Here is a 22,343-nt window from a genome sequence, read left to right as displayed (position 1 = left end):
TGCTTGAATTTCTGCAGCAGTGCAGTCCTGTCCTGTGTCCACAGGCACTTTGGTACTGGTTGTGATTGCACGGGAGTTTGTCTGTGGTTCTTGGCTAGCATGCAACAAAAGGAAAAAGTGACTTGCCTCCACTGAAGATGTTAACCGTGTTTCAAAACTGCCTTGCTTTTCTTTCTAAAGTAGAAATGATCACGCTGTTGTGGTTGCCTGTTTTCTCCAAGCAGTCATAAAAGTTTAACACTGCATCAGTGTAACTATTACTAGTAACTGACAGATTTGAACAGGAACACTGTGGCATTGGTAATTGCTAAAAGTGAAAGCAAGACTTACCAAAATGATGAAACCAGCATTCAGAATCTGCTTGAAAAATACATAAATTTACTAGATTTATAGAACCATTTAGAAATGTGACAGGTTTCAGTCTCCTTCTCCATTTTCCTCCTGCTTGCTAAAAAGCTCTAGCAAGCAGGAAGGCATTTTCCAACAGTGTAAACTTCATGCTCTGTACACTTGGGCTGCATCTTTGTTCCTGGGGTCACACTGATTTAGTGTCTCTCAGACCCTCGGGCTCCTCTGGCTGCAGGAACCACACGGATCTGGTACCTCTGCTCTCTGCAGTCAGTGACAAAGACCAGGCAAATCAGGTTCTTAGAACTTTATTACCACGCAGGATTTTGAAGACAAATTAGAAGCCTTTTGCTTGTGTAAACAACTGTAAAGGAAAATATAATACTGGAAATTACACAGATCATCTACTTACTAGAACAGAGCTTCACTTACTCCAGCATCTCAGCTGACTCAGGCTGACCTGTTTGCTTTTTTGTTCCCTGTCCTGATGGGCAGATCCCTGCGCTTCCCCTGGCACAGCCATATCCTGGCAAGAGCTCCTGCATCCATTCCTTCCCAAACCTGGCTCTGCAACCCTCTTTCTTAGCTGCCTTGTGGTGAAGGCAACTGGGGTACCAGGTGGAATTGCTTCCTTCTCACCTGCTCTTCCTCAAGCTTTCTGAATTTTCTTTGTGTCTCAATAACATTATTCCTCCCTGCTTGACTTTTCTTGCTTACATCTTCCTAAGAGTAGAGTAATAAAGCTTAGGATGCCAAGTTTCAGATCACCTCTGTGTAAGCCTCCTAATTACATCCCTTCAGTCTCCCATGTGACACTCAACACAGGGTACAGCTGATGAGGATGGGACTGGTACTTGGGCTAAGAGCCCCACACACTCTTTCTGGTTGTTGAAATCTCGTTGCAGTCTCTTCCTGTGTTATTCAAAATTAGCACACTGCTGCTATAAACAAGAATTTAAGAAAGCCCCAGTGTCCAGAAGGAAACACTTTAGCTATCCAAGCTCCTGAAATCCAGGGGAGAGCCATAACAGCTAATACCTAATGTTAGTTAATGCTCTGTAGCATAAAAATGGCACTGTGAAGCCACTTTTTGAACCACAGTGCCTTGATAGTGCAAGGGATAGAAATGACAAATATTTTTGGAAAATCTGAGGGAGTGAGAGAAAAGAGAGCATGCATTGTTAAACAAACAGGATCTTATAGCAGATTTCTGCCAGTTGATAGATCTGGGGGAAGAGGCTGCAAAAGCCAGTTGCATTCTATTGTAAGAAGAGTGAGCTAAGTGAGAAGGCAGTAAATGCTTAAAGTTCAGAAATTCAACCTTTGAAAACGTGAATGGCTTAACCTAGATTTTTGTCCATGAACAGATTCTGTTGCTGATTTAAAAAATCACTCTCAAGAACATATTCTATAGCGTTTAGGTGAGATTTATTCAGGGTTTCCCCTGGCAACTATCTGCTTGGTGGGGTTTTTTTTTCCATTTAAAATTGATCAAAGTCTACTTTAAGCCAATTATGAGAACACTGCTTGCCTTCAGAACAGCTTAAATGGTCATCTTGTCCCATTTTGCTTAATAACTTTTTGGCACAAAGGCTTAATATTTCAAATGTGATTTTGATCACCTTGAGGATCTGATCTCCTGAACTTTAATGTTTGTTGCCTGACTGGAAGGTATTTCAGGAGTTTGGGGAGAGTTAATGAGAAGTTCTGCAGTTGGAGCTCTCACTAGTGGATGCACAGATGTAGATGAAAATCAGAAAATACATAAGTTTTAGTTGAATATGCTCTTAGAGAAGATATTGGAACTCTAGTAGTTGAGTGTCATGGAGACAAAAGGGATCATTCATCAGCAGGGGTCATTCTGACCGTCAGACATGTATTGTTTCCTTTTGACTTTAAACAGAACCCCCCATATTTATCCATCTCTTGTCATATTCTCAAAAATCTGGTGAAAAACATGCATCAGCATAACACAATATCAACATGATCTGTCACAAAAGTGTTGTTTGTTGAGATTGAGAAACAGAAGCTTCCTGGCCTCCCAGGAGAGCTTCACCCATCTTCCCATGGTGCCCAAACCTGTCAGCTTGTACTTAATTGATTAAGTTCCAGCCTAAAGCTTGCCCCTAACACCTCCTGTGAACTGAGCTGCCTCCAGGCTCACTGTCCTGAGGCAGAACCAAAGCTTTGCATAGTTGATGATTTTGGCAAGACTCCACCTACTTAGTGATCCCCAGATGTGACACATCTAGAGCTGCAAGGAAATCCGGGAGCTCCGAATGGGTTTGGATTTGCTGGGCTGAATTCATGTATGGTACAGTCAGCTTGCACTGGGAAGGTAACCTCCTATTTCCTATTCTTTCTCTGATTTTTAGGCAACTTTTACTCTTCTGGGGAATATCTAAACCACTGCTAATATGGAATTATGATCTGCAGTATTTTTTATGCAGTAGTATTTGGAATGAGATAGAAAAGAGGTGATTTCTGCCAGGGGAGGCAAGATGCAGCTAGAAATGCCACGGGGATGACAGTGTTGGGTTTTTTCTACTTGCTTATAACTTTCTGCCCTAAAGCACCTAAACACAGGACTGCCCTTCCCTGGTAAAGAGGAATCCCATAGGCAGGAGTGGGAAGGGTTCTTTGTCTCCAGGCAAGCAGAAGTGCTGTCTCCTCCTCCCTGAAGTGAAGCTCTGGGTAAGGTACAGTTGTTGCCATGTGTGTCTAATAGCTCTTTGGTATTGTTTTGCACTCTGAAGCCCTCTGGTGGACCATAGGCTGTACAAAAGGGTGAGTGTAGCTGCCTGCTAGCCAGTTCCTCTCTTCCATTTTAAATATATTTGCTTTCTGCTTGCTTGCATGGGGCTGCGGCCGAGATATGCCAGTAAGTTTCACCTCCATTAATTATATGAAAGAATCTTGTATAAACTAACCCTACTGCAATGACTAACACTGCTGCTTTTGTAACAGGACAGCTCTGCAGTAGATGTTGAATGCATGAATGTGTGAAAAAGGACATGTATCTTCATCATGGGCATGCTTAGATGGCGTTGTTGGTGGGGTATTTTTTCAGTATCCAAAATGGCTGTGAGTAGATGTTGGAATTTGACAGGATCTGCACTCACACACACTCAATGAGTTCCATTGTCATGGACTGCAGCAGCATTCAGGGTAGATCATAGGAAGGTGCACTGCAGGTGCAGCCTGCTCTAAATGGATATTTATTTCTGCCTGAGCCAGATGGAAGCTCCTCACAGTGCTTTTTTATCCCAAAGATGGTTAAGCACCAGCACTTTATCTTCTATAAAGTTGATTTTTGGTAATTTACATATCTGGTTGTGTGGTAGGGCCAGCTTTTTGACAGCTGTTTCTCTCATTATTAATCCACATACTGGGAAGGAGAGCAAAAACAAGTGAAGATGATGTAACTATTATAGTAAGTGCCAAGAGAACTTCTGTTGGGAGTCTCATTCTCAGCATCAAGAGCCCACTCGCCTGTGTGCTCAGTCACATTAGTGGCTGGTAGGCTGTGAGACAGCAGGGTGGCAAGAGATGATGTTGCCTGGAATCAAAAGAAAGGCTTTCTGAACAATATTAAAGTGCTGATATAAAGAGCAGTTCTTTAATGAAAGCATTCAGGTGCAGAAAACATAGGTATGACCACATGTGTAGGATTTCTACAGTTTTGTAAGGTTGATTAATTAGTGTATCTAGCAGAAAAATCCAATAGTTCCACCCTTGGGCCTGCCCCTTGGAGTGTCTCCAGGAGGTTTTTTGCCCTATATCTTGTTTTGACTCCCAAATGCTGATGCTAAACAAGATTTCCTTGCTAGAAATTATTTTATTGAAAATAAGACTAAATAGAACTTCAAGAGTCTGACATAATGTATTAAAAAGGAGTAACTATTGTTTGAAAATGTGAAAGAGTAAGAAAGGGCTGGAAAATATAAAACTATATATTATAACCCTACAAAGCTGCAAATACACGAAGAAGCTAAAAGTCTTTATTTATCAGTGGGAGAATTGCCTTGACAGGTCTCTTAAAGCATGTGCCTCAGCTGCCAGCAGGCTGCTCTGTTCCATCTCACACCTGAGAGCTTGTTAGGGCAGCAGGGTTTTTGTAAAAGACTGCTACCAGAAATATCACAGTTTGTGTGCTTATTGCTTATTGTCTTCAGCAAGGGAGGGGTGGCCTGCACCCCTGCTTCCATGTAACATTGTAAAAGGAAAACTGCATTATTGATGACAGAGTTATATTGACTTGGAATTGCAGAGATCAGGACTCAATAGTGAGAACGTGAATAGGGTTTGAGCCTGCTGGAGACACCATTATTTGTTTAACTATTTAGACTAACAAAGGAGTAGCAGCTAATGACATTTGTTTCCAAATGATGATATGTATGCTGCCATTTTTTGTTGTATGTCCTCAGTTTTTTATAAGTTAAAATTTGGAGTTTTTACTAATAACAGATGAAGTGGGAATTGGTTGAAATTAGGGCAAAGGGCCAGAGGTGCCCTGAGGGCAGGCTCTACAGGGGCTGCCTTAGCAGAGGCTAGTTGTCAGTGTTGGAGGGGAAATAGTTGTTCCACTTCTAAGGCTTTTTCTACATGACAGCATATGACAAATTAGCAGGAGGCAGGTTCTGGAAGTTTGGTAGCATTTGCAGGTTTTGTCTGGAATGAGCAGTGATATTTGATTGATGGGGAAATGGGGTGGCTCTCTGTCTGGAAAAAGTAAACTGTGAGCTATCTCAAAATGTATTGGCTGCTCTTCTGCCAAAGTAAGTCTGTAATGGCAAGATGTTATTTGCTGCTTTGCATTCTGATTGCACCCTGTGTGTGTCTGTTGCTGGAGTGGACAAACACCAAAAATATTCCCAGGCCTGCTGATGTGTCCAGGCTGACACAGCCCCTGCTGCTGAGGGAGTGCCTGCAAACATGGTGTCTGTAGTACACAAATTGGGTGTTTTCTATACACGTGCTGTTGGAGTGTGCAGATAAATGATCACAGTATTCGCTTCTGGGTTTCAGTTTTAAAACCTTTCCAAATTGAGTGTACTTTTTTTTTTCCTAGATTGTTTGGGTGACATTACACCAGGATCAGTAAAGAGGGAAAGGCAGGAGATTCTACTGGCTGACTCTTGAGTGAGACAAGACTTGGTTTACTCCTGCAGTAGAAATTAAAATACATTTTAGGGGGGAAAAAAAAGCCCATCCAGTTGCTGTTGTCTTTAAGTAACAGGTTTCATCTCAAGGAAACCTGCTGCAGTAGAGGAATTTCAGCTCCTCACCATGCCCCCATACACAAATGTTTGCCTTCATATCAGTCAAGCCATCCTCTGTAGCTTCCTGCGAAACAGAGCTTTGCTCCCAGTCCAGGTGTGGATGTGAACAAATTGCACAGCTGCCTGCAGTGTTACCCTCTCTGCCCTACCCTTGGCAGGAGATGATCTGGAGGAGATCACAAGGAGTGAGTCTTTCCCATCTCGAGGGGATGACCAGTCAGGCACCTTCTGCCTACAGCAAAACTTCTGTCCTCTCTGGGGCAGAACAAGTGCACTTGTTACCCGTGATCATGAGTAATAAAAACTGTCTTTGTTCACCTTTCATGTACAAATAGGCCCCCTTACCCCACCATGATCTCACTGTTTGATTCAATGCTGCTCTCCAGTTTTGGGGAGTGTGTAGCATCTGAAGTCATTTCTCTGGTAAGTACAGCTGCATTTCATACCTGAATAAACATCTGCTGTGTTTTGTTCTCTGCATACTCTTTCCCCTTTCGGCATTTTAGCAACAAACCTTTTCCTACTCCTGTGCATCCAGGACTTGTATTTTTTATGTGGTTTTAATCTGTGCCATGCAGCAGACATTGCATTGAGGTACCTGGTTTCTTGCCTTTCTTAGTAAGATAATGGAGGAAAATTTCAGGGGGTAGGAAAGTCCCATTTGTTTGAGTTCAGGACAATGTGTGAAAATGTCATATTGGGATGTGCATCTCTGTACCTGCAACAAAAGTTTTCAAAGTAATTTCTGTTTTTCATTTACCTCTTGCAGGGGCTGAATGTATTTGAAGCTCAGATGTGTGTATTAAATTGCAGACCATGTTCTCTGGGGTGTCATTCTTATTGGGCCTTTCTGTCTTTTTTGTTTTGCTGCCTAAATGAGATATCTGGAAAAAGGCAAGATCTCCCTTGTCTTAAATATCCCACAGGCCATTTCAGCTCTCAGAGCAACAGGTAACTTGCCAGCCAGCCTTCTCTGGCTCTTGCACCCTGTCCTGTAAACTGATCTTCAGCATTGGGACTCATTCAGCATTTCCCTGGCTGGGCACTCCAGAGTCACTCTGATAAAGCAGCTTGGTGTTACGCTTTACCCATGAAGCCATCGTTTGCTGTGACGTTTTCTGAGAAGGGCTGGTTCATTTGCTGACACTCTGTACAGGACTGGGGAGGGCACAGGGATAGGAGCTGCCACTTGCTGGGGCTGTTGCTTTCTACATTGCTTCAGCACACAGATGCACCTCCTGAACACTGTCCAAGTGAGCAACATGGTGTGAGGGGTAGAAACTTTGGCTGGCTGGAGCAGTTTGGGAGCCAGGATGTACCTCCCAAGAATCAGGGTTGAAAGCTCATGTTTGAAATCATCTTCTCTTCCCTTTCTGTATGTCAGCATCACGGCTGTGATTTCAGACACCTTAGCAGTGGTCATCTCTATTGCACGTGCTTTTTCCTTCCATCTGCTCTTCAGCACTTGCAGAGGGAATAACTTTGTGCCTTAGAAGTGCTTACTTGTCGGTAGAATATGGTTTTTGGGGAGGTGTTTGTTCAAGGCTTCGTAAGTGCAAAATCAGATGTACAGTCCTTGCAGTTTTGTGCATGGTGTCAGAGCTGCTGGCATAGGGTGGTGCTTTTTTTTTTTTTTTTTTTTGGAGACCTGCAAAAGCCAGGGCCTGTTTCCTATTCTGGGGTGTTCCACTCACAGCTGAGCATCACTTGAGCTGTCCTCACTCCAGCCCCCATTCAGCTCAGGAAGGCACTCCCAGAAGAGATCCAAGCCAGCATGACAGTGCTTGTAGGCTCCTGGGGAGGTTTGCACACCATCCAGCAGCACCTGGCCTGCTGCTGTCACTTTCATTGCCCTCATTTCCTCTGTTGTTTAAAAAAATAGTCTCACTGCAAGTCTACCAAACTGGATTGAAGCATCTTCACTAAGAATGTTCTCTCTGCTATTCAGTTCTATAAATCCCAGTAGTGTTCTTTTCCTTACAGCAGTTTATTAATGCTTGTAATTGCAAATGCTGCATTTTAGTTCTCTTCCCTGCCTCAGTTTAAGACTGGAAAAATATTAACCAAAGAAGATTGCCTTTATAGCATGAAGGCAGTGCTATACTGTTCACTTAAAATCTCTCCTAGCAGCACTTTACTCAGAGGGTTTCTATTCTCAAGTGTCCTAATTTGTCCAAAATTCTTCCCTGGTCAACCTGTATTTTTTAACTGTAGTTGAAAATGTCAAGGGTTTATTACACCAAGTATTAATGAAGAGGAAATACCAGTCCCTGCTATTGGACTTTATACTGTTGTAATCAAATCAAGTGCCACTGAGTGAGGAACTCAAGAAAAGAAAAGACTGAAAGGACTTCTAAGACACAAGAAAGACTGCAGTGCAGACTATCCAAGAAAGAATTAATTGGTTGAAGGCAATTAGTTTTAGATTCTCTTGACCAAGCATTTCAGATAAGTAAATGTATTACCTTGGTGCATGCACTGGTTCTGGCACCTCCTGTTTATCATGGTTCAAAGCAGCAGCGTGGTGTTCACAGCACCACCTCAGAGCTTCCCCAGTGACAGTCTGACCATGGATTGGTTCCATTTTTGGTAACATTTGGAGGTTCACTTGGCTGTGCCTGCTGCAGAGCCCATGGTGAGCAGGGCTGCCCTGTACCATCTGCTAAGGAGAAAGAACTTCCTTGGCATCCCAGGGCCAGCTCGAGAGAGAGGATGAGAGACTGACAGCTGCAGACTGCAAGTTTCCATGTCTAACTGGCAGTGTGTTAATGGAATAAAGGACTCACAGTACCTACCTGCACTCCTGTCTGCAGTGGGACACACACACTAGTACACTGAGCTAAGAGATAATTTAAAAAATAGGGTATCTTAGTTAATTTGGATGGTTATCATCTTGAGGCCTAAGTGTAAATGCTGTGGAATTCAGGGTTTATTTTAAGCTGTTACATACTAAATATAATCTTTCAGTAATGTATGCGTGGCAGATTTACTTTATTCCTTTAGGGAAATTCCTGTACTATTTTCTGTCTTTGTTTTTTTGGCAGTAATTATTACACCTGCATACAAATGCTGTAAATTCCACCTGGCCAAGGAAAAAATTGCAAATGCAAAGTGACGCTGTCCCATCCTTGTGTGTAAATTGGAGGGATGTGGTTTTGAGGATGGACTACTGGGTGGATGAATAACGGGCTGGATGGCCACATGTCAGAGCTGTGGTCAGTGGCTCACAGTCCACATGGAGGCCAGTGACAAGTGGGGTCAGTGGTGGGGCTGATACAGCTCAACATCTTTGTCAGTGCCATGGGCAGTGGGATCAAGGGCACCCCCAGCAAGTTTGCTGACACCACTGAGCTATGTGGTGCAGTCACACACAGGAGGGATGGATCCAGAGGGATCTGGACAGGCTGGAGAGGTGGGACTGTGTGAACCTCGTGAAGTTCAACAAAGTAAAATGTAAGTCTACACTACAGTCTCCTACACCTGGGTCAGTGTACTCCCACACACATAGACAGGCTGGGTGGAGAAGTGATTGAAAATAGCCTTGAGGAGAAAGACTTGGGTCATGGTTGATGAAAAACTTCCCATGAGCTTGCACTGAGTGCTCCAAGCCCAGAAACCAGTTTTGTCCTGGGCTGCATCCAAAGGAGCATGGGGAGGAGGGGATTCTCACCCTCTGCTCTGCTCATCAGAGTCCTGCACACCGTTCTGGCGTCCTCAACGTAAGAAGGACATGGAAGTGTTGGAGCAAGTCCAAGGGATGCCATGAAGTTGATAAGAGGACTAGAGTACCTCCCTTACAGAGACAGGCTTGGAAAGCTGGGGCTGCTCAGCCTGGAGAAGAAAAGGTTGTGTGGAGACCTCACAACACCTTCCAGTGTGTGCAGGGTGCTACAGCAAAGGTGAAAAGGGACTCTGCATCCAGGGCTGTAGTGATAGGGTGAGGAGTAATTGATACAAATTGAAAGAGGGTAACTTTACGTTAGATATTAAGAAGAAATCTTTTTCTGTGAGCATTAAGAGATACTGGAACAAGTTAGCCTGAGAAGCTGTGCCTGCCCCATTGCTGGAAGTGTTTAAGGCCAGGTTGGATATAGCCTTGAGCGACCTGGGATAGTGCAAAGTGTCCCTGCCCATGGCACATTCATTCCAACCCTTTACATTTTATGATTCTGTGATACAGGACCCGTTTTAGTGCAAATGTTGAGTGCTGCAGTAATTAACTTCTGTTGGCATGTGTGTTCCAGGCAAACAGATGCAATAGTTCTGCACCAGTACAGATATTGCATGCTGTAGGTTAAAGTTGGCAGCAAAGCATGTCTTGCATTCTTCCAGTAAAAGTGCTTCGTTAGTGTAGCTCTTGCATGTGAAGTGCTAAAGTAAGGAATAGCATGTCTCAGTGAAAGAGCCACCAGCTTATTTAATGTGCATGTTCTCAGTGAGAGATCTATAATAACAGGTTAATTTTACATTACAGTACTGAAGTGCAACAGAAAACACTTGGAAGTTGCACTGCAAATCATGCATTAATTGATGGTATCTTAAACACAGCTAATCTAAGCCTTAAAAATTATCCATTGCACAGAGGCACAACACCTTTTCTAGCACAGCACCAGAGATTCTGGCTCTCCTGCTTCTAAATGGTACACTACTAGAAATATTAATTAAAAATTCAAGGGAGAAGCTGCTTTCCTGCTCCAAGAAAATAAAACTAGATATACTGGAGATGGTTTACTTGCCATTTGTGACTCTTTTGGTGTACTGTGTCAGCCCTCCTATATTTCCTGCAATTAAAAGGGGATCTGGCTGTACCCAGCATGAAGAACCCCAGTGAACTTAGAACTCAGGCTGTCAGCCTGAGTAGAGGCTTGTTGCTGCCTTCTGTGCAGTGCTGAAGCCTCCACTCTCTTGATGTCAACAGGCTCTTTTAGTCACCAGCTTGTGTAGAGCCAAAACCTTCCTGTGGAAGATTTCTCTGTGAAGTTGTAGCAGGCAGTCAGGCTGAGCATAGCACTGTCCAGGCAGGAACTGAGAACCCCTGGTGCTGTTGGCCACCTTGTCCCTTCCTCAGCCTGGGGACCAGAGCCTGCTGGGCTGTTCTGCTGGGCTCGGATGTCAGGAATGCCAGGGCCTCTCCAGCAGTGGCCTTCGCACTCCGAGCACACCGTGTGCATTTGGCCTAGCAGAGCCCTCTGTCCTTCCATACATGATATTCTCCAATTCCAGTGGAATTAGGATAATTAACAAAGGTCTAACATACATACAGGTTAGTCTGATTTGGCCCCTGTTGGTCACATTCCACAAATACTGAGAATGCTATTGAGCCCTAGAGCCTTTGAGTCAGCTAAAACAGAGACAAAAGCAGCCAGCTCCCTTTTCACTGTGGTTCTGACTAATAGTGCATGCAGAAAAATGAATAAATAGAACGGTGAAATGGAGGTGTATTTATAGAGATCAATTTATAGCCTTCATTGTGTCCTTATATTAGCAGGCTGGTGTAAGAGCCAAAAGACGTGTGGGTGTAAGTCTGTGCACAATAGTTACAAACTGTCTCTGCTGCTGCTGAGCTCTCCTGACATGTTTTCTTGCTTTTATTTACTTGAGCTTTGTTAAATTCTTTCACTTGTAGCTGGTTGCATTACACAAACTTGCATCTCTGACACTATTTTTTTGTACTAAGCCTTTGTTACTTGTCCTTTCAAGTTTTTGCAACATCACGTGAGCACTTGAGCCTATACACGCTTAGCTAAATCACTTTTTTTTTTCTTTTTCTTTTTTTTTTTTCCCTGTAATCTGCTCCTTTTGCGGGGGACTTCCCCTTGCAGGAGCAGAGGGAAGACATGTGGAGGCAGGTGGCAGAGGGATCTCAGTGAAGAGGAACTCCCTGCAAGCGGAGGCAGGGCCCCAAGCACAGCTGGGCACCTTCGGGGCAGCACAAGAATGCCTCTGGATTTGGTCTGGCTCCTCTGCAGGGAGCCTGCACTGACACACAGCCAGGTTCTCAGCCTGAGCAGAAAGTTGCTCCAGTGCAGAGCTCTGTTTCACTTGATGGGATTGAAAATATTCCCTTCTCCCTTTAATTTAATTTTTAACTTTGTCAGCCTTCAGTGGTGGTTTAGTTCCTGTGTTGATGAGTTAGAGAAGGTAATGTATGACATACATTTGAGAAAGTTGAGAATGGGGCATCAGGCCACATCTAGGAAGAGTGACTTCCACACTGTAGGTTCATCTCCCTTGGCACACAGCATCCAGCATCCTGCACTGCTGGGAAAACACAGGACCATACTGCCAAGGGCATAATGAAACACACAGGCACAGCAGCTGGAGTATTTGTGGAACAAAGCACTTTTCTTCACACCCATACCGGTTCTTCTGCTTGTACATAAACACTTTCTAATGTGAGGTTCTCTATAAACACCAGGCTTCCTTTCCAAGCTGGACAGATGGATTTTCCCCCACTGTGCCGTGACTGCCTCAGCACTGTGTGGAGAAAAGGGGTCAGCACTGAACAGCCCCTTTGCTGTGGCAATAGGAAGCAGCTGCAGGGTCAGGCAGGGAACTGCAGTCCAGGAAACCCCAAGCAATCAGGCCAACACCAGAACAAAGCCCAGCTGTAGTTGCCAATTCTAGAAAAAAGCAGTAGCTAGAATCAAGTGTGTCTGTCCAAAAGTGTGTGTCTGGGATCTCCAGCGGCCCATTCTTGCACTTCCAACTGTTTGCGGTGTTGGGAAGGTGTTACCCTCCTGTCGTGTCTCTGGGAGCTGCCTCTTCTGCACGGGAGGTTGGAGTGATGAATCCTTTTGATTGTTCTGTCTTCAAGAGATTGGTAATAGAAGTGTTACATAGCTCCTCTTTGTTTTTTCAGAGTGAAAGAATTGAAAAAGGCCAAGGAACTTGAAGATACGCAGCAGCATCCCGTAGCAATGTGACATTGCTTTTCAGACTGTTTTCATTTTCTGTTTTTAGCAGAGACATGCAACAACAACAAAAATACCCACTGCAGTTCTGGAAATACCAGCTGCAGGATTTTAACAGTAATGTTTTGGTCATTGCATTTGCACTTTCATGGACAACTTTTAATTTGTTCAGCAAGACATCTTGGAACTCAATCTTCTGTTGGATCGTGGGGAAAACAAGACACCGGGAGGAAATCGTGAGTTGCTTCATTCTCCGAGAAGGAAGGAAGAAGCGATCTATTATCCTTTTCATATAGGGCTGTATTAAACAACATGTGGAACTGTACAAATACTATACCAAAAATCTTGTTCAGAAAAGGTGGGAATGCACAAGCAACACAAGAATGCTGTTCCTGCACCTGTCAGTCATCTCCAAGAAACTGAAGCTTTGAGAGTCTCAGTGGAGGGGCTTAGATCAGTACATCTTTATTGGGTCCATGCATCCTCATTTCCTTCGCACTCCTGTCCTTTGTGTTTTATTTAAACCTCTACAGCACACTTAATGCAACTTTTTAAATCTGCAGGTTTTTAATACATCCCGTGGGAACTTACAGGAAGGGTTTGGTGTATGAGAGACACGGGTATTGCATGAGGAATGGAGAGAGCAGCTTAAGCAAGTTTTACACTTTTTTTTTTTGTATTTTTACTAGAACCTGCAAACATATCAACTGTCATGTACTTTCTCTCATATTCAGCACTTTATTTTCTAGCCTTACCTTCATGTACTATTGTTTGATTAAGTTCTCAAATAATTTGTAAAACATGTAGCTTTTTCTCTTATGTACTTGTCAAACCTCTTGTCATTTTGCAGAGTCACGTACATATGTTGCCTGGACATTTTATGCCACCTAAAGATCAGTGGTGCTGCATTCTGGCCAGTAAATTTCTTATTTTGGCTACTTCATCAAAATCTGGGCAGTTTCTGTATATATAGAAGGTAGAAATGGAAAATGAGAAAAAATATTTGAAAGGGAATATATTGATTAATTACTAAATATTTTATTCACAAAGGGTCAATAACTTGGCAAGATAAAATTATTATTTGTATAGTTTTGTCTGAATGAACGAGGAGAGTGTGGATGTATTGTTTGTACATATTGTATATATTAAAGAGATATGTGCATGAACTCAAGAAAAAGAAATGAACAAAGCAAAGCATTAGTGGCTATGGTCTGTAAAATGAAACAAAAACTTTATTTCACTATAAGAAACTTTATTTTAAATGTTCTTTAGAAGAACATTTTTGCTAAAGCATGATTAAATGGCAAAAAAGAGCTACTGTATTTAGACTTAGGAAAAAAAGGCAGAGCAACATTACTTTAAAAAAAAAAAAAAAAAGAAAAAAAGGATATGTTTACATTTGATTTTGGCTACCAGGAGTTTGGTTCAGTTGGGTTTAATTTATGTATTCCTTCCTTCTTTTTTTTTTACCCCCGTCTTTTTTTTTTTTTCTTTTTTTTGCCAATGGTGCCAAGTAATGTGAATGCTAATATTGCTTAAGAAAATTAAGTTACTTTTGCAAAGCAGATAATCATAAGAGTACAAAAAACGTATCTAGCTTAACACCATACACTCACTCCAATAAAGAACACTTAGAATGAACATAAAATGAAAAAAAAATAAATAAATAGTACGAAAGTAGAAAATATGTTTCACATTTTCATATCTCCTGCTGGAAGTCAGAAAATGTAATAAAAATTGCACAAAAAATTTTAAAAAATTAAGTAAAACTTAAAAAAAAGATGCAAACTGATCCTGTAGGGGTGTCATGGTATATTGCTATTTCCACATAGTGAGGAGCCAAAGAAATTAGATTTTTTTTAAATTGAACTACTAATTTAAAACTGTCACAGATTCTCAACAATGGGAACCAGTTCTGATCTTCATTACACAGGAATGTAAGGGAAGAAACTCCTGAAGTCCGTGTCATTACTTGTGGGTCACGTACATGTGTCTGAGATCAGAAACTGCTCCTGTCTGTTTGTCTCACTCGTGGCAGTTTAAAATTTCTGAATGAACTTGTGTAAATTTGAGATTGTTAGTTTTGGAATAGTTGTTCTTGCTTGATCCCGGCCACCAACTGCAATGTTTAAACGCAAGGCTTGTTGTGAAGCCAAAAAATATTCACACATAGGAAGCTTTGAAACTGGTGTCTTTAAAAGAAGAGTAAAAACAAAGATTGTGGCAAAAAAACTGGGGTCAGTGCTCTTGGTGCCTTTTCTATAATTGTACCTGTTTTTAATTACTTCTTTTCACTGCCAGCATTGAATTACAGTAGATGTGCTATAGCTCATTATCAGAATTCTCTTGTACATTTCTGAACTGCTGCTTTATGACCTGATTCAATTTTAAAAAAAAGGGAAAACAAATGAAACAAATGGCCGGGCTCTCACACTGTGCCTGTGGGCAGCCTCATAGCCTTGATTTACTGTCTAAAATTGGAACCTTAACCGTTCAATTTTCCTCTCACGCCAAAACAGAACAGGAGACACTGAAGAATCTCCTTTGAAATGGATTGGAAATGCTCTGTATTAGTACTGGAAGAACTCTTGACATTTTGAAACTGAAATATTGCACCCATTAACCAGTACGTGACAATATAGAATTGATCTGTTCCTAACAAGAGTAGTGACCTCAGTGGAAATGTTTTAACTCCTTGTCTATACAGAAAACGATTCAGTAATATACAGAGCTATTTCAAATTACTCTTCCAGATCCATGGGCCTGGTGGTGTATCTACTAATCTAGATCCTGCTTCAGCCAAACGTTTAAGCCTGTACTGGCTGTTAAACATGCAGGCAGTTCTGCAGCACAGCTCCAGGACTCCTGGCATGCTTGAAGCCAGTTCAGCTCCCAAGTGCTTTGTTGTGTCGGGCCGTAACCCTTCGGTGTGTCACTGGGGAGGGAGGAGCACTCCCCCGCAGTGAAGTGATTCTTCGAACCCTCTTCTTGGTTGTGGAACTTCACATTTTCACCTAAGATAAGTAAGTGCAGCTTTCTAGGAAAATTCAAATTCCCAAGTGCCAGGAGCCAGATCTTCTGTCTTCTGATAATAGAATTGCTCCTTTGTGAAACACATTCGACAGCAGTAATACTGTGTGAAAGAAATACAGAATATAACATGAACCCCCTCTCTGGTTGCACGCTTATGGCAGTTCCACACAATAGCTGGTGCCCAATGGGGGGTCCCCAAGACTTGCATGTAAAACTAGTATAGATGTCTTCTCTTTTGTAAGTTTTATTTTTGTAACTGTGCATGTAAAGCATCACTGAATCAATGGATCTGTTGAAGAACTCAGCTGCTGGAACCATGCAAAATGTTTTGAATTGCCCTTAAAATATGGAAAATGTTTTCTGAATGCTTTATATTCTTTCTGCTGTAAATTAAAAAAGAAAATTTCCCCATATAAAGTGTGTGCCTTCTTCTGAACATATCTCTCCTGAACACGTCTTCATCTGAACACATCTCTTCTTCTGAACACATCTCTTCCATCCTAATTTGAGAGAAAAGTAGTCCTTTAGTTGCTCTAAGGGACCACCAAAAAAAAAAAAAAAAAGTTTCTGCTCGACACAACCTGCTTGTAAGAATATTGCACCTGATTTCTTACAGGCTATGGTGTGATAGTCCACAGCCTGCCCGTGAGCAGGTGCAGCCCCCAGAGCTTTATTTGCAGTTCTTTTTCAGTGGACAATCACTTCTAGGCTTTTTTGTGGGAAACCATATAGATAGAGCTGGAAGCAAAATGCTTAATCCTATAGTGTACACAAAGCAGAATCAAATGGCAGAATTCAAGAGGGCTGCTGAGGCAGAAACCTAAGAGGTCACAATTAATAATAAAAATAAACTGAGACACAATCACTACTGCACTAATCAAATACGTAACTTATATGAACTGGACTTCAAGAACAAAACTTGTACCAGGCTACATTGCAAGCCCAGCAGGCAAAACCTGAAAGCAGGTTTAATAATGTAATCATGTGGTCTAGCAGAGACTGTGTTAGTACCATTATGAGTAAGCTGTTCCAAAACCCAGCTCCACAGCTGAAGACATGATTTCATTCAGAGAGTTTCTTCTTGACTGCAGAGAAAGTTTATGCTTTTCTTTGAGAAGAAATCAGCATTTAACTCTCCAAATTGCTCTCCCATATTTCCATTTTACATGGCTGTTAATTGCTGGGTTCTCTACCTTCGTGGACAGGTTGACCCAGTCCTGAAAGAAGGCACCTCCTCCCTTTTCCCCAGGGGCATGGCAGGAGAGAGCTGGAAGACCAAACACGAGGGGAATAAAATGCCTGGGGTGAGATAAAGTTTAACAAGGGGGGACAAAAAAAAAGAAACTCAGAATACGTGGTGCAAAAGCAGCCAGTGCCTTGCGATAGCCGATGGTCCCTTGGCGGAGCAGCCCCGGGGCTCCCACGGGAGCACAGCCAGCAGCACCGAACCCCGGCGTGTGACCAGCCGCGCTCTGCTCAACAGCACCGGGCGGGTGCCGGCACCCGGGACAGCGAGCGCGGGGCTCCCGCCGGGCGCCCCTGGAGCCGGGGCGGGGGACGGGGACAAGGGGAGGGGAGGACAAGGACAGGGACAAGGACAGGGACATTCCCGGTCCCCCCTCCGGCGCTGCACGGAGCGCGCGGACACGAGTGACATCACCACGAAATGCACGAATGTCCGTGTGTCCGTGTCCGTCCGTATGTCTGTCCCCATGCCCGTGTGTCTGTCCGTGTGTCCATGTCTGTCTGTCCGTGTGTCTGTCTCCATGCCCGTGTGTCTGTCCGTGTGTCCATGTCTGTCTGTCCGTGTGTCTGACGATGTGTCCATGCCCGTCTGTCTGTCCGTGTGTCTGTCCCCATGCCCGTCTGTCTGTCCGTGTGTCCATGTCTGTCTGTCCGTGTGTCTGTCCGTGTATCCATGCCTGTCTGTCCGTGTGTCTGTCCCCATGCCCGTGTGTCTGTCCGTGTGTCCATGTCTGTCTGTCCGTGTGTCTGTGTCCATGCCCGTCTGTCTGTCCGTGTGTCTGTCCCCATGCCCGTGTGTCTGTCCGTGTGTCCATGCCTGTCTATCCGTGTGTCTGTCCCCATGCCCGTGTGTCTGTCCGTGTGTCCATGTCTGTCTGTCCGTGTGTCTGTGTCCATGCCCGTCTGTCTGTCCGTGTGTCCGTGCCCGGCCGCTCGCGCCGTTCCGTTGTTCCCGTTCCCGTCACCGCCCGGGGCGGGCACAGCCGGCACAGCGCCACCCAGCGGCCTGCGGGGGCACGGCCATGGTCAGGCCCCGCCTCAGGCCCCGCCACGGGGCCGCCCCGGCCGCGCCCCCGAGCCCCGGCCCGGCCCCCGCCCGGAGCCCGCTCGGCCCCCGCCCTGAGCTCCCGCCCCGAGCCCGCTCCGGGCCCGGCCCCCGCCCTGAGCTCCCGCCCCGAGCCCGCCCCGGGCCCGGCCCCCGCCCTGAGCTCCCGCCCCGAGCCCGCTCCGGGCCCGGCCCCCGCCCTGAGCTCCCGCCCCGAGCCCGCCCCGGGCCCGGCCCCCGCCCTGAGCTCCCGCCCCGAGCCCGCCCCGGGCCCGGCCCCCGCCCTGAGCTCCCGCCCCGAGCCCGTCCCGGGCCCGGCCCCCGCCCTGAGCTCCCGCCCCGAGCCCGCCCCTCATCCCGCCCCGTGAGTCGTCAGCGCGGGGCGCCGCGCGCAGTTCCCGCTGGACCTGCCCGGGTGCTGCTGCCGCGGCCCCGTTTTCGTCCCGCCGTCAGGATGTGAGTGCGGGGCGAGCGGGGGGAGCTGGGGAGCGGCGCGGGCCCGGCGGCGGCGGGAGCGGGACCCGGTCCGGCCCCGCGGGCGGGGGCTCCGGGAGGGGCCGGGGGCAGAGGCGAGGCCCGGCCCGGCCGTGCCTTGGGCCGCCCCGCCCGAGCCGCTGCTCGGGCCGGGAGCGGGGCGCTGGCCCGGGCTGCGCAGGCCTGGCTGTCCCGCCGGCCCCGGGCGCGTCTCAGAGTGGGAGCCGCCCTGCCGGGACAGCGCCTGCTGGGCACCGGGGCGTTGCTCTGTTTGGAACCTCGCAGGAAGCGGTGTCATTTCCGAGGCTGTTCACCTGGGACTGGCACTGAAGCGGCACCGAAGGGTGACGGCAGCTCCAAAACAGTGATACTGTGCTCCGAGCCTTGCTCTGGCTCCCGCGTTGTGCCTGTACTCTTTAATTTAAAGTTAGAAGTCAGTATGCAAATTTGTAAATACAGGAAACGGTCAGACTTAGCTGTTTGGAGTGCAAGTATACACTAAACAAGCATCTGATGTGAAAGAAGTAAGTACATGAATAAGGAAATTGAGTGCAGATAGTTCTGGAGGTATGCATTAAATCCCTGGCCAGGTGGTGAAAAGGTAATGAGGAGTACATCCAGAAGCTCTTGCATCCATTACAAAGATGCAAAGTCCTGTTGCTGGTGAAAACAACTCACTTATGAATTCAAAGCTGACCAAAGGTAAATTCTTGTATTTTCCAAATACTTTTTCCTTCTGGTGCTTTCTCTTGCTCCATATCAACCATTTCAAAAGAATAGACAAGCATCACTGGAAAATCATAGTTAGAATAAGTATTAAGTTTTTGTATTTAATTTTTTGTAAATTGCTGTTGCTTGAAACTTAGTACTTGTGTTCATACGGGAAATCAAGAACACCCCTGAGCCCAAACTTCTCACTCTGAGCTCTATGGGTCGTTGTTGGAGCTTTCCCCTGCCTCATTGCAAAGTGTGGTGTTAGCAAGCCACTGCTGCTCTTAGCACAGCTAGCAATTTGTTGACATTTGAGACTGCATGACTTGCACCCGCTGTCAGCTGTTAAAACACCATTTCTCCAGTAAGAAACTGCCGTGTATTTATTACAAGGATACAAGTTCCCAGTTTTCAGGACTGTCAGATGTATAATGATGCCTTTCTTTACTTGCAGGTCAGCCAATGTCTCTGGAAGCTCAAATATGGCTGCAGGCAATCGCCGGCTTCAGCAAACTCAACACCAAGTAGATGAGGTAAAAGTCTGGTCTGATAGTAGTGTCATCCTCTTCCTGCAGGAAATACATGCAGTTAGAAGGGATATTTCTGCCAAAGAAGTTTTCCCTTCTTTACATGAAGGGGAAGCAGAGAGAGGTTCCCAGTGCCCAAACATTAGCTGCAATCTTGGTACTGAGGATTTGGCACAAGTAAAGACAAAAACCTTTGTATACAGAGAACAAGCTTTTTCTCATCAGTTGCCATGAGATCTGACTATCGAATGGGATTTTTATGGAGTCCAAAAGCCAGGCTGGCTGACAAGTATTTCTTGACGTGGTTTACTATCATGTTTCTTTTCCTCAACTCCTTCTGAAGTAAGTCAGGAAATATTTTCCAGGTTTGAAGGAATGCCAGCACTACTGACTTTTTAAAGTAGGCATTCAGGGCTTCTAGCCACAGGTGGATTTCATAGTTTTCTTTAAGATTGTGCTGCATATACTAAAAGGCAATAACTCCTGCTTCTGAGAAAACATTGAGTACTTTGCGGTGCTGTCTGTTGGCTGTGATTATGTTCCACTGTGTGGTCACTTACTGTAAGCATTGAACTGCTGTAGGTTGTTGACATCATGAGAGTGAATGTGGACAAGGTATTGGAGCGAGATCAGAAGCTGTCAGAGCTGGATGACCGCGCTGATGCCCTGCAAGCAGGGGCTTCCCAGTTTGAGACCAGCGCAGCCAAGCTGAAGAGGAAGTATTGGTGGAAGAACTGCAAGGTAACCTTGGCTTGCGTGCTTGCACTGTGCCTGTAATACTATTACAGTTCGTGTCTCAAAAGGCAGAAAAAGTTTAGCCAACGTTATTTAAGTCACAGCATCTAGTTTTTAAAGCATGGCACAGTGGCTGGGTGAAGTAACAAGCTGCATTACTGGCCATGCTGCCCTATGCAAGATGTAGATAAGATAACGGCCAGAGGGGAAGCATGTCAGTAATCAGAGGCTTTGAGAAACAGGAAGGCTAAAAATGCATAGCTTGAATTAATGTGCAGGAAGTATTAGAAAGTGAAAGAAGCTCACTCAGACTCCTGTACTCTAGCTGTTGCCAAAAGTTGGAATCATCTTTGGTGAGTAACAGAACAGCTTGTGCATTCACTTGGGACAGGCTTTATTTGGAGAAGACCATATTGCTGTGTTTGCCTGCATGCATGGCCTGCCATCTCTGAGTGCTAGTAGTGGATTGAGCTTCCTGACTGAAGAACCTTTGCTTGCCTCGTTAGATCTGACAAACAGTGCTAAAAGTCCCTTGCAGGGTCTGTTTTCCTGTACCCTGAGGGGCACTTGGTGCTGTTGCATGGTGTATAGTAAGTGTCGTATGGCCTTTTTTTCCACAGATGTGGGCAATATTGATAGCTGTTGTTGTCATTATCATCATCATCATTATTGGTAAGTTTGATCAAAATGGGGATTTATCCTAGATTTGAAATGGATGGTGTTAATTTGCTGACTGGTACGGTGTAAGCAAAGGCAGGATACTCAGATGGAAGTATACTCAACATGAATTTGAAATAACAGTGTTGGATTCAATAACAGTGAGTGGCAAACTGTGATAACATAGGAGCTCCAATACCAGAATGTCAACCGGGAGTGAGGGTGACAAAGGTGAAAGTGAAAATAGCAAGGACTTCGAAACCAGGAACAGACTTGGGGTTTCTTTACAGCTGCCTGTTGCGGAAGTATAACATGAGATTCCACCCACTGTCCTTGTCTGAGACCTGTTATCTTCTGCCTTGTCTTCCTGCTTTTTTTTTGTGGCAGTTATGAGTGCACTGCCATACCAGGGAGACTCTGAGTAGAGTTTGGGTTGCTGGGTGAAATGAGAGACTAGCATTGGGGTAGGATAGAGAGCCAGGGAAGGTATGGTTCAGTCTTTGAGTTCTCATGTAATCAGGAAGCATTCAAAGGGAAGACAAAGTTTTTAAATTTGTGCTGTAACAGTAACAAACACAGCAGTAACCACTGATACCAGAGACATAGTCCTGGCCTGCAAGCACAAGGGAAAAATACAAATAAGAAAACCTACATGGGCAATTCTTAGATTTAAGAGGGATTTAGCTCTATTATCCTAAATTCTTAAAATGCAGGATTGTTATGGTGAGGGACTGAAGGACATCGTCCAACCTTTTTCTTCTTTTTGTAGTCTGGAGTCTGTCTTCATGAGTTACAAGAAGAAACTCAGTTCAACTGAAGGTGCCTTTGAGAATCTTCTTCAGCCTCTGCACTCCAAACCTACTGTCTTCTCAGCCCATTTACTGCTGTTTAAAGCAAAACTATTTTGATTACCGAGTTGTTTACTAACTTTACTGGTCGCCTTAAGACACTCGTGTCATTAATTACTAACCAGCGCAGCTCTCAACTCGCACAGTGCCTCAATGACCCCGGCCGGGCCCCGCCCCTCCAGGCCCCGCCCCTCCTCCGACCACGCCCAGGGGCGGGGCCGGCCCCGCACGTGGCGGCGGGGCATGCGCGCGCACGGGGGCCGCGTGCGGCGCCGCGTGAGGGGCGGGGCGGCGCCCCCGCCCGTCGGGGCCCCGCCCCCCGCGCGCGGTGTCCTCCAATAAAGCGGCTCCGACCCCGCCTCCGCCTCCTCCTCTGTCCGCGGGGCGCGGCGCACGTGGCGCGGGTGTGTGGGAGCGGGGCCGCCGCGTGCGCCGCGTTACGTAACGGCGCGGGGCGGGGGCGCGGCCCCTCGGGGCGCTCCCGGCCCGAAGCGGGCACAGCGCGGGGTCGGCGGGAGAGGCGC

The 22,343-nt window shown here is 45.5% G+C and overlaps 2 protein-coding genes across 7 annotated transcripts in view; both read left to right on the top strand.

The window, feature by feature from the left end:
• Nucleotides 1-16,359, top strand: part of CAMTA1 (calmodulin binding transcription activator 1) — a 234,288-nt gene extending 217,929 nt beyond the window's left edge. For 2 of the 4 annotated variants that reach the window (XM_062507526.1, XM_062507527.1), the window contains exons 22-24: nucleotides 3,105-3,135; nucleotides 6,400-6,581; nucleotides 12,493-16,359. In XM_062507526.1, coding sequence (XP_062363510.1) covers nucleotides 3,105-3,135; nucleotides 6,400-6,581; nucleotides 12,493-12,556 — 277 coding nt within the window. In that variant the 3' untranslated portion in view covers nucleotides 12,557-16,359. The remainder of the gene's footprint in view (nucleotides 1-3,104; nucleotides 3,136-6,399; nucleotides 6,582-12,492) is intronic. The other 2 variants (XM_062507528.1, XM_062507529.1) reach the window with 1 other exon arrangement.
• A 1,861-nt stretch (nucleotides 16,360-18,220) lies between these two features.
• Nucleotides 18,221-21,903, top strand: VAMP3 (vesicle associated membrane protein 3). Of its 3 annotated transcripts, none has more exons than XM_062507500.1 (5): nucleotides 18,221-18,323; nucleotides 19,507-19,585; nucleotides 20,162-20,320; nucleotides 20,935-20,986; nucleotides 21,741-21,903. In XM_062507500.1, coding segments are annotated over exons 1-5 (312 nt in total). In that variant the 5' UTR covers nucleotides 18,221-18,321; the 3' UTR covers nucleotides 21,761-21,903. The 3 variants fall into 3 exon arrangements, with proteins under 3 accessions (XP_062363484.1, XP_062363486.1, XP_062363485.1); XM_062507502.1 differs by lacking the exon at nucleotides 18,221-18,323 and adding an exon at nucleotides 18,460-19,043; XM_062507501.1 differs by lacking the exon at nucleotides 18,221-18,323 and adding an exon at nucleotides 19,068-19,416.
• Nucleotides 21,904-22,343: the final 440 nt, after the last annotated feature.

Source organism: Cinclus cinclus, chromosome 23 (genome assembly GCF_963662255.1).
Source record: "Cinclus cinclus chromosome 23, bCinCin1.1, whole genome shotgun sequence".
In the NCBI taxonomy this organism is placed as follows: domain Eukaryota; kingdom Metazoa; phylum Chordata; class Aves; order Passeriformes; family Cinclidae; genus Cinclus; species Cinclus cinclus.
Note: the sequence above shows the minus strand (reverse complement) of the source record. Positions and strands in the feature narration are given on the sequence as shown.